The following is an 18,501-nucleotide window of genomic DNA, read 5'->3' as shown; positions in this document are numbered from 1 at the left end:
CACTGGGCCACCGTGCCGCCCATTCTGGATAAAGGAGGAAGAAGGGGAGGAGGGGGGGGTTTCTTCCAGACGAAGATAGTTGTAGAAAGGAAATGAGGATATATATAGTGGTTTGGGATCCTTTGATTGGAGGATCATAATTAGTTAATGTGGACCAGCTGGGTAAATCATGAGCACATGTTCCTCTCGAAATTAGTTTAAAACTAAACTTCACTTATGACCCCTGGTGCCAGCAAATCTGTAACTCTGTGACACCTTTATTCTAACAATACACTTAAGCCTGGGTTATACTTCTGCGTCAAGTGATCGGCGTGACCCACGGCGCATGCAACGCACATAGCTGTGCATTCATACTTCTGCGCGCTGTTTCCGTTGGTCTGCATGAACACTTCTGAAACGCTAGGCAGTGAGGTGTTAATGTGTCTCTGTGTCGAGTTTCTTCGCTGGTGTTTTGTTTTTTCTGATCGCTTCCTGAATGTACAAGTGGCTCAAACTGGCTCATTTTAAGGCAGGAACCGGCGGACGTGCAACAACTTTAACTATAAGGTGAACACGAATCGAAGCTTTCAATCGGAGCTCATTCACCAGACTCGACACTTATAAACACTCACTCCATCAGACTCGAGCAGCTCACGCGTTGTTGCGGCGTGTAGTTAAATTTTTGGAGAGGTGACCGTCAAAGCACATCTGAGCCGAAATTGAAGTCGAGACGTGACTTTAAGGGACTATTTGATGCGGATTTATTAATCATTCTTACTCTCCAATGAATGCAAACTGTCTTAGTTTAATAAAGACGCAAACCCCTCACTGCACCACAGCTGCACCTTCAGCAAACCTCCTAATTCCTGCAAAGTAAGGCAGATGAGTTGATTAGCCATATGTAACGGTGTACAAATATTCTGCAGATGTGTCAAATGTGTTACTAAGTATACTTGGGCGGCCGTTAATATACCTGGGCGGCCTGCCTAGGTAAAGTCTATGTGTGGGAAGCACTGGTGCTGTTCTAATAACTAAATAATTCAAGGTTTATTTTGAGTCAGAAGCGATATTGGGCGTGTTAAAAAGTAGTTTGTGGATAAAAGCGCTTACTGGAGACAGAAATCGATTAAAATGATTCAGTTCGATGGTAAACTAGTTCAACCAGTTCACTTAGATCAGGGGTTCTCAGCCTTTTTCACTTCGGGGCGCACTTCTTTTTCCGATCAATTTTGAAAGGCCCACCTGTCTGGCATTTCCTCTAAAATGTTTGTATGAAATGCTCATTTAAATCTTTATTTATTAATAAATATTATATTATTATAACAAATATATATTATACATTTGTTGTGCTTTCTATTATTTTCTATTATCAGTATTTTTATTTACTTATTTTAAACATACACAGATTCAAAGAGAGCCACAGGTCAACAGGGAGACTACAAAAGAGCAGCTTCTGCTTTAAACTGGACGGACTGAATATCTCCTATTAAATATCTACTATTCGCAAATAACCAAATGTAAAATACAGTAAACACCCTGAATCTGTTGAAATGCATCCATCTGATGGTGGCTGAGTTTGCAGCTGGATATTATTTTGAGATCGCTGACAGGAGGAATAGTGAACAGCTCCGCCAGAGCGCATCTGAAGCTCATATGCTGGTTTATTTTACATTCTATGGCAGAGACACTATTGAGCCTTGCTAGATCCTCCTGTATGGTCACACATCTGTTATAAAACACTCACAGGACATTAAAGGTGCAGTAGGTGATCTTTCACAATGCTAACAGCTTAGCATAAATCTTTGAATCATAGTCCCTCCCCTGCCGTCTACAGCCACGTCTCCTTAAACAAGAGCACAGCAAAAGAACCCTCTCTCATGGGTTAAAAGCGACTAGTGTTTGTCCGGCGGCGTGCAAGCCAAACTGACATGCTATTTCAGAGTGAATATTAGAGTTGCATGGTAAACAATATAGGGAATAGCGCTATTAACTTGTGTTTTGTTGTTAAACTAATTAAAATCTACATTATAGATGCTGTAAAAGGTCCCTTATGAAACTGAAAATAGTCTTAGCAATCTTTTATCGGAAGATTTTAGTGGCTGAACAACACTTCTGTGAAGATATATATCCTGTTTGTAACAACGACAACATCACATCAGCTTTGTATGAAGCTAAAATAGTTTTAAAACAAAACATGACCTGTCTAAGAGAAATCCTTCAGCCATTGTTTCATCCTTTCTCCAGCGTGCAAAGGTAACTGCAATATTGATTCAGGTTTTTTGAAAGTTTTGATTCAGCAGGTTTTTACCGATCTCGCGGACGCGCGTGCCCTCTCTTGTGAACAGCGGTCGGCGGAGATGCGTGCAAACGGCTGTGCAGTTGTTCAAATCTGCATTTGCTGACAGACAGTTTCGCCTACTTATCAGAATTATGAGAGATGTCGGTCCGACTCTATTTCAAGAGTTCACACTTAGATATTGCTTGACAACTGTTAGCAGGTTTGGCATGCTGTCCTGGGAGAGAACCCTGAGCTCGGATATAGTTGAGCCCAGGGCTCCCGCCACGTCCATAAAGCATGTGAGGGGTGTACGGGATCAGGTGGTTCTCGACTGCTCCCCTTTGTAAAGGAGGAAAGGGGTGGATGGGGGGTTTCTTTGGAAAACGAAGATAAGGGAGTAAATCTAGCTAGGCTACTTATAGTGAGTTACGATAGATGTGATTGGCTAACTAATGATTGTAGATGGGAGGCCAGGTGCAGTCAATTATATCACGTGCTCCTCTCAAAGTTAGTTTAAAAACTTCACTTAACTGGATGAACATTTTTTAGTTTTATGCCTTACCCAAAATATAAAAATACTAGGGATGTAACGGTATCAGAATTTCACGGTTCGGTAATACCTCGGTATGAATGTCACGGTACGGTATTTATTGAATCATTAACAGGAAAAAAAAAAATTTTTGAAAATACTCCAAAAAAGTGCCAAAAGTGTCAATGACATACAAATTAGTCATCTATCTGTAAGCTTTGAAACACTAACTACAATTTTATTAACAAAAAATTATTAAACCATGTAAAAAAATAAAGTTTCAATTTAGTATTGTTAAAAACTCATCACATTCAACATTTAATCACTCACTCACTTAGATAGAGATGGGTTTAAAGGAAAATTATCATATAAATATAATCTGGTAAAAGCTGGTATCTCTGGGTATTTACAATGTCCCCTGCAACAGAAAAAACCCTCTCATTTGGGACTGAGGTTTCTGGGACAAGAGAGATATGACTTGGCCCAGGTTGACAGCAGTGGGTAACGTTGTGCATTGTCTTTCCCCCACTTGAGAAGACAAACCATGAGTGAGATAGAGATCTCTTTGCGGTACAAGTCAATGTCTGCATCAATCTGAACAGTGTGCTGTGTTTCTGCAGTCCCCATGACTGTTATTAGTCGTATTCCCCACCTTGCAGGCACGTGCACACACAGTGCTCAACCTGTGCAGTGCACATGCCCTTTTTAGTCTTGGATAGAAAATGCCCTTCCAAAACGATCAAAAGTGCCCCCGCGACGCGACACAACCTCCGTCCAGTCCAGCCCTTCAGTAGGCGCGCGACAACACCTCTCTTGAGTATGCGCGCTTAACCCCCCCCTCGGCGCTTTACAATACGCGCGCCACAACACAGCTGATCAGAACGCGCGCGACAGCACCGCTATTCAGCACGCGCGCGGCGACAACACCCGCTTTAGGTTCGATCATTTCCATCTTTTTTTCATCTCCGCTACTAGCAGCACACTCCATTTCCGCATTACTGGATCTGTAGTGACAACAGACCGCAAAGGATTATGGCCACGCATGGGCTGATGGGAAATGAAGTTTCAGCTACCTCCCGTTCGCTTCATTCGCCTGAGCAAATTTTCTCAGAAGACCTATAGTTTTACCGAGTCATGCGACTTCGGTAATATCGAAAAAATTTAATATTGCGGTATGACGGTATTTATAATACCGTTACATCCCTAAAAAATACATATAAATAAATTTAAATCATTTAGTGTAATCATTACTATTGGAATGCGAAGAGACTTTCAACCAGCACAACAACAAATGCTTCTGAAGACAATCACCTACTGCACCTTTAACTTTAACAAATATGCAGATATATTAAATGCATGTAAAATTGCAAAAAATTTGCTAAACTGTGAAGTGCGTAATAGCGAGGGACCACTCTAAATGTCAAGTATAATCCAAGCCAAAGTTCCTCAGGAGTTTTGCAGAATGTAACTTTTCACTATATAGTGTGCATCTGTAGTACCTTTACAGTGAGCAGTCCTTTAGCCGCCAGCGCATCTTCTCCTCTGCCATTAGGAAAGCATCGGTACTCAGCCTCCATAATCGGAAAGCGACTAGCCAGAAACAAACCGCTATTAAAAAACTTAAAAGAAGAGCACGATCCAGCAGGATGACATGCGTAAACTCCAACATCGTAGAGAACGTGCCCATATAGTGGTCCGAGAGCTTGCGTGAGCTTCCGCGCAGCCCTTTTATCGAAAACCTCCTGAAGGCAAACGATATCCACGGACGGCGGGAATAAGGCAGACACTTCCATCGGTATATCAGCATCTCGTAGAAGAGTTCGTAAAGATCGTGGCGGATGCTTTTGGTGGTTGGAGTTTTGGTTGCAATTGGGTTTTGGAGTTATTTCGTTGACTTCAATTGCATCGGGAAGTTCTCCGGAAGCATCCACAGATCCGTATGAAGATGCATTCGGTTGTGGGATTAAACTACTTGAAGGTGTAACCGTCCCACAGCTGCTCGGAGAGTCAACAAATATGCGAATGTGTGGACGGGTTACACCTTGGACGATGCTTTTCCCGATGATCAGCGCACGTTTTTGGGTGTGTCCGAGATTATTAAACCTTGCGATTCCATCAGGAAGCAGGCACACGTTTGCAGTCAGAAACCCAAAGCTGATTTTTCCCATCTCTTCCCATCGTGCATTGCGGTTTTCCATGGGAATGCTTTGCTCTTGTTTGTGGTATGAGAACGGTCGGCGTATTGCTTGCAGTGGAGCCCATAGTATGAATCCTAAAAGTGCGAACGGGGTGGAGATTACGAATAGGATGAAGAAGAGGATGGAGCCGAAGACCACTTTAAGAGGATGGAGGTAACACTCCTGCTCGAGCCTCCACATGCGCTCCAGTGTGGTGGAGATGCAGACGGCGATCAGGCGGTCCAGGAACCAGAAACACGGGAAGATTAGACCCCATCCTACAGCATGGAGACCCTCCAGGAAACCATTGGGGAAAGGAGACTCTCTTAAAGACATAACTCAGCGCCGCCACACGCCAGATCATCTCAGATCGTCCACATGCACAGCTGAATACTGCGGAGAAATAATACAAATAAATTATGTTTGCAGTGCTATACTGGTCAATATATTATTCAGCAATTTCTGCTTTAGGGAGAGAAGCTTCTGTTCACATTTCTGATCATAATAGTTTTAATAACTCATTTCTAACAACTGATTTGCCATGATGACAGTAAATAATATTAGACTAGATATTCTTCAAGACACTAGGATTCAGCTTAAAGTGAGCTTAAAGCAAAGGCTTAACGAGGTTAATTGGGGTAAAGTTAGGGTAATTAGGCAATTCGTAATTAGTGACATAGCCTTTGCTGTGTGTAATTAGAGGCATAGCCTTAACGCAGATGGTAAAAAAATTAACTACACATCACAACGATGCGTAACGCAAACTCTGTGATTGGCCGGCTTGGTAGTAGTGGTGGGCAAAGTGAGGCCTCATGAAACACTGAAACAAATAAAGCAAAAGGGTCGAAGCTTCAAAACATTTCAAAACCCGTCTCTACAATGACCTAGTGGTCATTTTTATGTATTGCTTTGAAATGCTAGATTAGAAAATCAGGGCTGGAAATTAGCTTTCTTACTTGGTAGCACCGGTGCTCCCAACCTGAAATGTTTAGGAGCACCAGAAAAAATGTAGGAGCACCCACCAAAAATGAATGATATATTTGACAAGTTGTATATTAAGTAGTGCTGTCAATCGATTAAAAAAATTAACTAATTAATCGCACCTTTTTTTAAAAATTAATCGGGATTAATCGCATCTAAAATACTGAAACTTGTAATTTTGGCTATTTAAATGTAAAATTAATGTAAACGCAAGACAAAAACTATTTAAATTCAAAATATTATTGTTTAATAGAATTTTTGTTTAACTTGTAACAAATTTTTTTCATGTAAACAACATACCCACAATAAACCATCAAGATCCTGGCTTGACAGCTATATTTATTACAGAAATTAAAACACAGGCATGTTAATGACATTTAAATTTCAAAACAATCAATGCCAATAAAGAAAACATTGATTTCCATGTTGGATTCGAAGTGGACTGCAAAAAAAAATGCCAAAATACAGGAATTGCAGATATGGAAAATGAAAAATTATGATAATAAACTATAGAATACAAACTGTTGCACTCATTGTAAAGTTTTATTGCAGTGAGTTGAGAGCATTAGTTATAGAGTAGAAACAATTTAGCTTAATCCTCCTTTACATTCGTCAAGTTGCTAAGACTAGGAGTATCCCGCAAGTGCACAGAGACTCCCAAATGCCCGCAAATGAATGATAATTTCTTGCAAACCGGTCGTTAAATACATTGCACACCCCTCTCGCCCCTACTCAGATACGTCGCTCACTCCACCCCTGACACCCCTCAATGGGCCTGACACAGACACACACACAGACACACACAACGCGCTGCAGACGTTTTGGCCCCAACGGCCTTCCATACTGGAGCGACTCCCCTCAGATTCAACACGCATGATCACGTTCATCAAATTTGCTTAAACTAAGCGTCCTAAAGTATTACTGTATTTCACAAGGATTCTTGACTAATTGTTTTACACTGAAACTTGCCTTCAAAAAGTGCTTCCTTGGTCTTATCCACATGTGTTGCGTGTTGAACACACGTGCACCAAAACAGGAAGTTAAAAAAAACCTGCAACTGCGTTAATTGCGTTAATTATTTTTAAGGCGTTAATTATTTAAAATTAATCGCATGCGTTAACGCGTTAATTTTGACAGCGCTAATATTAAGGGATTTATTGTATTTGAAAACAACATCAATTGGGACTAACAAAACCCAGAAACAACTATCTAACTAATGCTGTGATGATTTAATATGTGTGCAATAATTCCAAAATGAATGTAGAATAATTATAAAATATTAATGATGACGATGATGACAATAATACTAATAATAAATTACATTTCTCATCATCATGCTGCCTTGAATGTGCTTTAATGTAAGTTATCTGCTATATAAAGTCCTGCTGTTACTTTATGAAAAATAAATTGATGGTTTGCATCAAACACAAATGAAGCATTGTAGTAAGAAATATTTATTTTGTACTATTGTTTTTATGTGCATGTCAATTTATTAAATAATATTTCTGCTACAAAACCAACTAAATAATATAATAAATCATTCAATTCAATGCTGAAAGCTGCAAAGCAGTCATCAGTAATTAAATAGAAAAATAATATACACCTCAAGAAAGAGCGGACAGAAGAAAGGAAGAAAAGTCTCACTTTTAAAAGTTTTGGTTTCGGTTCGTGTCATTTTAATGTTCAGCCTCGTTACGTGCTGAATTACATCTTTCTGTGTTTGCAGAAAAGCATGCGAGTCAGCCGACCCAATATATGAGGGGGGCAGAGCAGGATTCTCCCGATGACCACCGGCGCAATACTGTTCTTTGTTATAATCCACGTCAGTTTAAACTCAGTAAAGGTGAGCTTCTTTGGCGATGGTGTTTTAGCGGACATTTGCGCTGTTGCAGCCTGATCTCACGAGGAAACGTATGAAAAAGTTACGAATTGCCGTGAGATTGTGTTGGCTGAACACGCAGCGCATGCAACGCATCGAGATTCAGTGTACTTTTCACTCTTCAGCTGTTTGCATTCCCCGTGGTCACAAAAGCTCCCTCCCTGTCGACTGACAGCGGAAAGTCTTGAGTGATTGACAGCTAATATGAACCAATATAGCGGCAGGGAAGACCGAATTCACCACGTTTTTAGAAAAAAAACAAAAACAGGTCGCACTCAAACATTATATGCAGTCGCACAAATGCTCCCAATATATATTATGAGATGGCATAGCTTAAATTTCGGGCGCATATGTGACCAAAAAGATCGCAATTTCGAGACCTGAAAATGCTTCGATGTTGAACTCGTTTTAGACCATAACAGAGTTGACATATTTCCAGCATTCTGTCCTTTAGCTGCAGATGCAAACCTCAAACCAGACTCCACATGGCATTTCCAAACCTGAATGTTCTGTATTTCCATCATATCATTTTTTTTTCTATAAAAAGTGATGAGAAATTGACTTAAATATCACAGTAACAGAGTTGACTTCATTAATCTACCATTGCGGTATCCTAAACATTCAACACAAATTAATGAGAGATGAATTTCGACATGCCTCAATGCCTTCCAGAGTTGAAATGATACTAAAATAACATCCAACTGACCTGAATAAATAAAGGTAAATCCACTTTAACAACAGTCAACAGTAAAGTCCTGAAAGGCAATGTGGATAACCTAGCAGACAGGAATTACTCTACCAGGAATAATCATTGCACAAATTAATAAGAGATGAATAACGACAAGCCTCAATTCCATCCAGAGTTGAAATTCTACTAAAATAACATCCAACTGACCTGAAATGAAGGTGAAATCCTTTACAAAACAATAATCCACAACACAGTTCTGAAAAGCAGTGTAGATAACCTAGCAGACCGGAATGGTCAGGTCTGGTCGACTCTCTCTGCTTCTTTCATTTTCAGAGCACTCGCTGTTGTGTGATCGGCTTTCTCGAACACAATGACGTCCTCACAGCCAGCTCAACCAGAGAGACCTGTTTTCATAACCTTTGGTTGGCATTTATCTATTTTTTTAAGTGAATCTAGAACCTAATCCTACAGTTACGGGTCGTGTTTAGATTCATCTAAATCAAACGCCACCATTACTGCATGTTACTGGCGTCACTGTGATCATGTCATTGTGTGTTTTGGTTATTCATGTTAATTTAAAATGTCAGAACTGGATTTTCAGTAGACTCTTTCCATTTCTGTACAGGGTTTTTACAGGGTTTTTAGCACTTTCCACGTTTACAGTAACCCTAGCCTTTATTTGGAGTTGCTGCATCCAATCAACTGAACTGAATAGTAGGACAGGACACATTTTGTTGAAAGGACACATTTTAAAGACATCCAAAGCCAAAATCACTTTCATTCACTGGTTTACTCACTTCACAACACCTCATTTCTCAAAGACTCTTAAACTATTTGTTCAAACATGTGTTCTTTCTAAACTTTTTCTTACTGTGAACCTACTCTACTCTGATTGGTCAAATGACCCTACTCTACTGTGATTCATCAGATGCCTCTAATATGATTGGTCAAATGACCCTACTCTGATTGGTCAGATGGCTCTATGCTTATTGGTCAAATGACCACACTCTCCTCTGATTAGTCAGATGACTGTACTCTGATTGGTCAAAGAACTGTATTTTGATTGGTCAGAGGGCTCTACTCTGAATGGTCAGATGGCTCTATTCTTATTGGTAATATGACCACACTCTGCTCTGATTGGTAATATGACCACGCGCTGCTCCGATTGGTCAGATGGCTCTACTATGATTGGCCAGATGTCTCTACACTGCTTGTTCAAATGACCCTATCTTGCTCTGATTGGTCAGATGGCTCCACTATGATCGGTCACATGACCACACTCTGCTCTGATTGGCCAGATGATTCTACCCTGCTTGTTTAAATGACCCTACCTTGTTCTGATTGGTCAGATGGCCCCTTCTTTTATTGACAAAATTACCACACTCTGCTCCAGTTGGTCAAATAGCTGTACTCTGATTGGTCAGATGGCTCTATGCTTCTTTGTCAAATGACCACACTCGGCTCCGATTGGTCAGATGGCTCCACTATGATTGGTCAAATGACTGTACTCTGATTAGTGAGATGACTCTACTCTGATTGGACAAATGGCTCTACTCTGATTAGTTAAATGACTGTACTCTGATTAGTCAGATGGCTCTACCCTGCTAGCTTAAATGACTCTACCTTGCCCCGATTGGTCAGATGGCTGTCCTCTGATTGGTTAAATGACTACTCTGATTGGTTAGATGACTCTACCCTGCTAGTTCATATGACCCTACCTTGCTCTGATTGGTCAGATAGCTCAACTCCGATTGGATAAATGGCTCTACTCTGATTAGTTTAATGACTGTACTTTGATTGGTTAAATGACTCTTCTCTGATTGGTTGAGATATCTCTTCTCTGATTGGTTGAGATATCTCTTCTCTGATTGGTTGAGATATCTCTTCTCTGATTGGTAAAATGACTGTTCTCTGATTGGTCAGATGGCTTTTCTCTGATTAGTCAAATGACCCTGCTCTGTTCTGATTGGTCTGACAGTTCTACTCTAATTGAACAGAGTCTAAGTTCAAAGTAATTAAGATTAGGGTCTGAGCCATACAGTCAGGCTGATTGGATTGGCAGCACCTCTGCATCTGAATGACGCTGATGAGATCAGGGCTGGGGATTTTCCATGACTGACTGACTCCTGTACTGCATTTGCATGCTTTAGTCGGATAGTCTCCAGGAGGCTTTAAAATACTATATTAGTGTGTGTGCATTAGATAGATCAGTACTGGAGCCAAATCTGGAGCTTATTTAACAAAAAACACCCAAATGTATATGTTAGTACATTTAATTGTATATTTATATGCTAATTTATACCCAAATCAAGAGAAACATGTATCATCTTGTATTATCTTTCCATTTTTAAAGATGTTCGATGACTAAAATACTTTTTTAATAAATTATCTGTTTAATACTGCTTAAAAGCACTAAATATATTAACTTTATTCACTAAGAAATGGATTAATGTTTCAATTTTCAAAATGGGGTGTACTCATTTATGCTCAGCACTGTGCATGTATATAATGTAGATGTTTTCACTCTGTTCCCTTATATTTGGCTTAACGCTGTTAAAATCTCTTCGAATAAGTTAACCAGCTAATGAGTTAACTCATATAATCATAGAATTAAAACTGACACAATCTAATAACACAAGCTTTACGGATAAACGCTTTAAAAACCCAGTAGAGGCTTTTAGTACTGAAAACTTGCTAGTCATCCTGGAATGTCTGATTCAGCGGCGGGTTAAACATTCTGGTCCCACCGGTTGGAAAGCTGATGACTTTTTCCAACACTGGGGATCATTTCACTCTGCAGGAGACTAATGAAGACTCTGATAAAGCCACACATACCTTAAACAGGGTGTTTCTGTGTGAAAAAGATTATGTTTGCATATTACGAGTTGAGCAATTGCTCTAAATCAGCATTAACAGCGGTTTGTGCTAAAACACCACCATAATGAACGTAATACAGGTAGGCAAAAAACACCCAAGCACAATTTAATGAAATATATAATTGCGTACTATTAAAAAACACCCTTAAAATTGATGAAAGGTGTCCATTTGTGGTATCAGATTTAGGTCCATGCACATAGGTTTCCTTTGAGCGCTGATACATATCCAAACCTGTTGCCTAAGTCAAACAGGAATTGCAGAGGATCAATACTTTTGTGTCAATCTTTAAAGGTCCTGTGGAATTAAAATAAAGTGTTTTAGATGTTAGTCAGAGTATTAATATGTTTAAGGATATCTATAAGCTAGTGTGCTCCAAAAGACTAACAAAATTAGGTGTAGAAGACATAAAACTGATATGAACATACAGTACTAAAGTAGCTTCTGCCTAAATGAGTCAATGATATCTTTGACGTCACATGCTTCAGTTTCTCATCAAATCTCCTGACCAATCAAATGCTGTCTAGTGTCTGACATGCCCCGCCTCCTTCTTCTACTGGCTTTTCATATGATGCGCTTGAGCTCAACCACTCACAGGCAGAACTGTGTGAAAACAAAACGCTATTGGCTGTTTTTTTTAAAAGGTGAGGATCTACTATATGCCCCGCCCTCTTTTTATGTTTCAGATTAATTAATCTCGAATAAAACAAAAAAATCCATATGTCAAAGCACTTCACAGTATCTTTAAATCTTTGATGTTTAAAACTAGGAAACACACTCAACATGATAGGTGATATTTAATAAAGCATAATAAATAGGCACATTCCAGTAAAATTGTGTGTGTGTGTGTGTGTATGTATGTATATATATATATATATATATATATATATATATATATATATATATATATATATATATATATATATATATATATATATATTTATATATATATATATACACATACACTGAATGTGTGTGTGTTTTGTGTGTGTGTGTGTATATTCATTCATTCATTTTCGGCTGAGTCCCTTTATTAATCGGGGTCACCACAGAGGAATGAACCGGCAACTTTTCCAGCATATGTTTTACACAGCGGATGCCCATCCAGCTGCAACCCATCTCAGGGAAACATCCATACACACTCATACAATACGGAAAACTTTAGCCTACCCAATTAAATTTCAGCACATTCCATTGAAACTGAACCAATGACATTAATTTATTCCCAGATTGAATCTAATGAGCTGAATTTTCCTGATTTATCCACTTTATTTTTCACGTAAGTGTAGCACAGCCATTGTAACTCAAATGTGTCAAAGCTTCCACTCATTTTTAGCAAAACAAAACAACTTCTGCAACTCAGTAAACCAACCCAGGCTCATTCTGAAAACGTACCCCTGTATACAATTCTGGAGAGTGCCAAATACATCCCAGGAACTAGAGATTAAGGTGGGCGGGTCAATCGGTGCTTTTGAAAACACTATCGGTTGGGTTTAGGCAAGGAGGAGGGTGGGTCAGTCGATCACTTAGGGCGCTTTCACATCTGTAGTTCACTTCATTTGGTCTGGATCAAGGGCAATAAATGATACAATGTTGCATATTCTGCCGTCTTTGGGTTATTTTCACACCACACTGCTGGCTTTGGTCCGAACCAGTTGAAACGAACCAAAAATCAGTCATCTGTCAAAACCCACATCTCTCATTGGCCAGATGTTGTTGAACATATTTCCTAAACTGCTTATTGATTGGTCAGAATTCACGTGTGGGAAAATGCCAATGAATCCCGCAAGTAAACAAACCGGCCGACACAAAATGTCACTTTTTACCATGGAGCTACGACTGCACCGGCTGATTGTATCCCTGCTTTAGACAAACTTTACATTTCAAGAATGAAGCAAAAGGCACAGTACTTTTTGCTGTTGGACCTGTTTTAGTACGGATCATATTCTCACCGCTCCAGGATTCGTTTGAAAAAGTACAGAGACCACCTCTTCAAGCAGGTCTCGGTACGCTTATTTGGTCGGCCTTTGGTGCGCACTCGAGTACGATTGCTGCATTCTCACCTGCCCAAACGAACCGCACCAACATGGAAAACGAACTCTAGTGCGATTCAATCAAACTAAATAAGGCAGGTGTGAAAGCACCCTTAGTCAGTCAGTCGACAGCAGCCTCTTACGCTAGCACAGCAAGCGCGCATGGCACTCGCGAGAGAAATTTAAGATCTGAAAAAGCGTAAATAAAAAAAACGCGAAATAAACAACACAATAAAAACAAATCGGAAAAATTAGAAAATTAAATTGATAAATGTAAGTTGAAAAATATATAGAGAATAAATTGCATCAGATCTTTTAAATTCCTAAAGTAAAGCATGAAACTAAATCCTGACTTCTCCAGTGTTCTTCTGGCTGACTCATCATTAGCCTTGTGAATGAAGGAAATAACCCACAAATCCCTGCCGGCAAAACAGCCCTGCCCTTAACTACAGCGTGAAGATGTTATGACACACTTCAAATGTTAATTAAAAGATAAAATCTTAAAAGGATTCTGCAGCATTTCCGACCCAGCCCTGGTTAAAGAGGCAGCTCAGACAAACATGAAAATCTAATTTACTGACCCTCTGGCCAAACTCTATCTGTTACATGCATGCATATATATTTATATATATATATATATAGAATTTTCATTCTGGTGCATTCCTACTATACACTCACCGGCCACTTTATTAGGTACCCCTGTCCAACTGCTCGTTAACGCAATTTTCTAATCAGCCAATCACATGGCAGCATCTTAGTGCAATTAGGCATGTAGACATGGTCAAGACGATCTGCTGCAGTTCAAAGCAGCAGTTCAAATATATATATAAGGAATACACCAAAATAAAAATTCTAGGCCAAAACCAAAAAATCTGGACGCACTTGGATGAAAAACGAAATACAGCTGGAAATATAAAATTTCAGTGGGCAGAGTTACACAGACCAAACCTACCGAAAAAACTCTTCAATACATGAGGCTGAGTAAATAAACTGTAAAATCTCAAATTAAACGTAAACTATCATTTTAAAAGTTCCCAATGTGCTTTTAAGTGTGCATTTTTTACTCGATGTTTGACGAAATCTTAACTGAAACATGAAGAGAGGGCAGTGAATAAAATAGCTCCTCCCCTTTTAAAAATCAGCCAATGGCCTTTTGTTTTTCTCACAGCTCTGCCAGTGAGTGGTTAAGCGTAAGCGTATCAAAGGAAAAGCCAATGAGAAGTGATTTGAAGGGGACAAGGCATGACAGAGATCAGAGAGCATTTGATTGGTCAGAAGATTTGATGAGAAATTAAAGTATAAGGTGGCGTTAATATAAAACTGCTGACCCATTTAGGCGGAAGCGACATCAATAACAGGTTTATATCCAGTTTAAAGTCTGCATAAACCAGAAGCTGCAACTTTTTTTTCCGTATTGTGAAGCAGCTTCAAAAAACAGAATAATAAATGAGAAAGCAGTGGGTGTGGCTTGTTTTTTTTTAACTGCGAGCTGATTGGATGCAGTAAAGTAGGCATTTCATTCATAAAGATGAGTATTTGGGGAGAGTAATTACAACCTAACAGACTCCTCCTGCTCACCAATTCTGATTGTTGTCAATGCATTTTGTCAAAACTGACAGCAGGAGGGGCGTGGGTAAGTATTTTAGCCACGCCCACTACATCAGACAAGCATAATCTGAGAAGTTACCTTGAAAACAAACAAGTGCATCTTCAGATTTTAATGAAAGATTTTAGGGGCAAACTATTTATTTATTCTTAATGACATGCACGGATGAATTAATGACCACAAAACTAGCAATGTGAGCTAACAAAAACAATATGGTCAATTTTGATTTCATGAGTACTTTAAACACACATTTTGTCCTACTAGCTTACGGATATCCTTAAGACTAATATACTAATATTAACATTTAAAAACTATTGCAATCTCACGGGAATGGCACACATTTTCAACAGTTTTTAAAATGAGCACATGTTGATTTCTGAGTGAACTGCCCCCTTTTAAATCCCCCTCCTTCTGATGTCTACTATGCCCTCAGGCGTCACTAGTATACACACTACACCAGCAGTGCACCAGTAGAGAATAAGAGGATTACAGCCGTTAAACCGCTCAATCAACTGTATTAATCCTCATCGATTAATCGATCGATACAATAATCTACAGCACACCGAAGCGCGTCACACGTGTGCTGCTGACGTCATCCTGCATCTGCGCGCCATTAGCATATTATAATAATTCTCTCCGTCTCTGCTGACCTACAGTTTAAACCGATTTAAACCCGATCAGCTCATCTCTAATCCAGCGTCAGTCCCTGACTAGATGTCGGCTAGTAGGGCGGATGATCTAGGATGGTTAACTTTACCTGTTTTCTTACCTGAGGTGATCCGCGGCGCGCGACAGGCTGTGTTTAACGCTCGTGCTCGTCATGAAAGCTCCGGCCGTGTCCTCAACACCCTACTGAGTTACTCAATGCGGTTTATTGAGGGTTTGTGATGTTGCTCGTGTCCCTCAAGCGGTTTCCACGCGCGCGCACACTGTGGAATGGGTCACGCGCGTGCCTGTGCACATCCCCGTGAGCGAGCACGCGCTTCCGCAAAGCCCTCAAACTCGCTCTACTTCCTGATGTCTGCGTTAATTTAAGATATTTACGGTAATTATTGCTTTTGTAATTATTTTTACCAATCAATATTGAAGGGATACTTCGCCCAAAATATATCTGAGTTTCTTTCTTCTGTTACACACAAAATATAATGGTAAAAACGTTGTAAACCTGTTGACTTTCATTTGTTTACTACTATGAAAGTCAATGGTTACCGGTTTTCAACATTTTTAAAAGTATTTTTTGTGTGTGTGTTCAACAGAAGAAAGAAACCACTTGAGAAGGCGGAGTGAATTAATCTTTTTATGTGAACTGCCCCTTTAATTATAAATCGAATTAAAATAAGAAAAATATTTAAAATTGTATTTTTAAAAAGGGTTAATAATGGAGGACAAAACTTGCAAAAACAATAAATAAACAAATATGCAAATATATAAAAAAATGAGTAAATAAATGCACAAATTCCTGCATAAATAAAACAAATTAAATATGCAAATAAATAAATGCATATAAAAATGCACAAACTCCTGCATAAATACAACAATAAATAAATATGCAAATAAACAGATGTATATCATAATTCACAAATTTCTGCATAAATTAAACAAAATAAATATGTAAATATACGAATGCATATAAAAAAACACAATTTTCAGCATAAATAAAAAATAAAAATGCAAATAAATAAATGCATATAAAAATCCATAAACTCCTGCATGAATCAGAACAAATATGCAAATAAATAAACAAATGCATATAAAAAATGTATAAATTCCTGCAAAAATCAAACAAAATAAATCTGCAAATAAATAAACAAATGCATATAAAAATGCAAGAATTCCTGCATAAATCAAACAAAATAAATATCCAAATAAACAAATGCATATAAAAATGCAAGAATTCATGCATAAATATGAAAATAAAAATATTTTTACATACATTAATGTATTTATTTGCACATTTTTTTGTTTTATTCATGCAGGAACTTGATTAGCATTTTTTATTTGCTTTTGTTTATTTATTTATGCAGGAATTTATTTACTCCTTTATTTATTTCTTTGCATATTTATTTATTGATTTATTTATGCAGGAATTTATGGATTTATTTACTCGTTTATTTATTTGCATATTTATTTACTGATTTATCTATGCAGGAATTTATGGATTTATTTACTCGTTTATTTATTTGCATATTTATTTACTGATTTATTTATGCAGGAATTTATGGATTTATTTACTTGTTTTATTTCTTTGCATATTTATTTACTGATTCATTTATGCAGGAATTTATGGATTTATTTACTTCTTTATTTATTTGCATATTTATTTACTGATTTATTTATGCAGGAATTTATGGATTTATGTACTCCTTTATTTATTTGCATATTTATTTACTGGTTTATTTATGCAGGAATTTATGGATTTATTTACTCGTTTATTTGCATATTTATTTACTGATTTATTTATGCAGGAATTTATGGATTTATTTACTTGTTTATTTATTTGCATATTTATTTATTGATTTATTTATGCAGGAATTTATGGATTTCCACAACTGCACTCCTACAATATTTACATTCAATTCAATTCAGCTTTATATGTATAGCGCCTTTACAATGTAGATTGTGTCAAAGCAGCTTCAAATAGAAGATCATAGTAAATTGAAACAGTGTAGTTCAGTTTTCAGTGTTTAAGATTCAGTTCAGGTCAGTGTGGTTGCAGATTTTTAAATTTAGATTTTTTTAAATAAATGAATTATAATTTATTATTATTAATGTAAAATCAACTTATGAGAAATTTGTATAATGAATTTAATAATAATACATTTATACCATTATTTATGTCCAAGCTTTAATAAATACTTTCTACATATTTTCAATTAATTTTTAAATTAATTAATTCATTTTCCCTCAGCTTAGTCCCTTTATTCATCAGGGATTGCCACAGCTGAATGAACCGCCAACCTATCCAGCGTATGTTTTACACAGCGAATGCCCTTCCAGCTGCAACCCAGCACAGGGAAACACCCATACACACTTAAACAGCATATTTAGTTCATCAATTCCCCTATAGCGCATGTCTTTGGACAGTGGGGGAAACCGGAGCACCCGGAGGAAACCCACGCCAACACGGGGAGAACATGCAAACTCCATACACAAACACCAACTGACTCAGCCGCCACTGGAACCAGCAACCTTACAGCTGTGGGGCGATTGTGCTATCCACTGCGCCACCGTGACGCCCCTATGTAATATTGTATTATTGTTTAAAATGTACGTTTTAGTGCAAGTTGGAAAAATTAATTTGAGACAACCTTAATGTTTTACGCTCAACCCACTTTTAATTGATTTTGAACATTAAGGAATTGTATGAACGTGCATATTTTTACAGTAGAAATAAGAGTGAAAAGTTACTATTTCTATTAATATTCATGTTTTAATAATATTTTAGTGATTATGATGATGATAATAATAATTAAGATG

The 18,501-nt window shown here is 38.0% G+C and overlaps 2 protein-coding genes across 8 annotated transcripts in view; one reads left to right on the top strand and one right to left on the bottom strand.

The window, feature by feature from the left end:
- The window catches only part of smpd5 (sphingomyelin phosphodiesterase 5), a 706,732-nt gene that overhangs the window by 7,298 nt on the left and 680,933 nt on the right, over window positions 1–18,501 (bottom strand). Inside the window, exons 1-3 of one of the 7 annotated variants that reach the window (XR_015510581.1) lie at window positions 15,782–15,962; window positions 4,001–5,356; window positions 1,326–2,835 (exon numbers count right to left, since the gene is read on the bottom strand). Coding sequence is in view for 4 of the 7 variants with exons in the window: in XM_087286104.1 (XP_087142230.1) it covers window positions 4,286–5,299 (1,014 nt within the window). In the remaining 3 variants the exon portion in view is untranslated. 7 annotated transcript variants of the gene reach the window in all.
- Window positions 1–18,501, top strand: part of LOC103908992 (serine/threonine-protein kinase pim-2-like) — a 202,995-nt gene that overhangs the window by 18,915 nt on the left and 165,579 nt on the right. The gene's annotated exons all lie outside the window — the stretch shown is intronic.

Source organism: Danio rerio, chromosome 16, assembly GCF_052040795.2.
Source record: "Danio rerio strain M-AB ecotype USA chromosome 16, GRCz13ab, whole genome shotgun sequence".
Classification (NCBI taxonomy): domain Eukaryota; kingdom Metazoa; phylum Chordata; class Actinopteri; order Cypriniformes; family Danionidae; genus Danio; species Danio rerio.
This window is presented reverse-complemented; position numbering and strand designations above follow the sequence as displayed.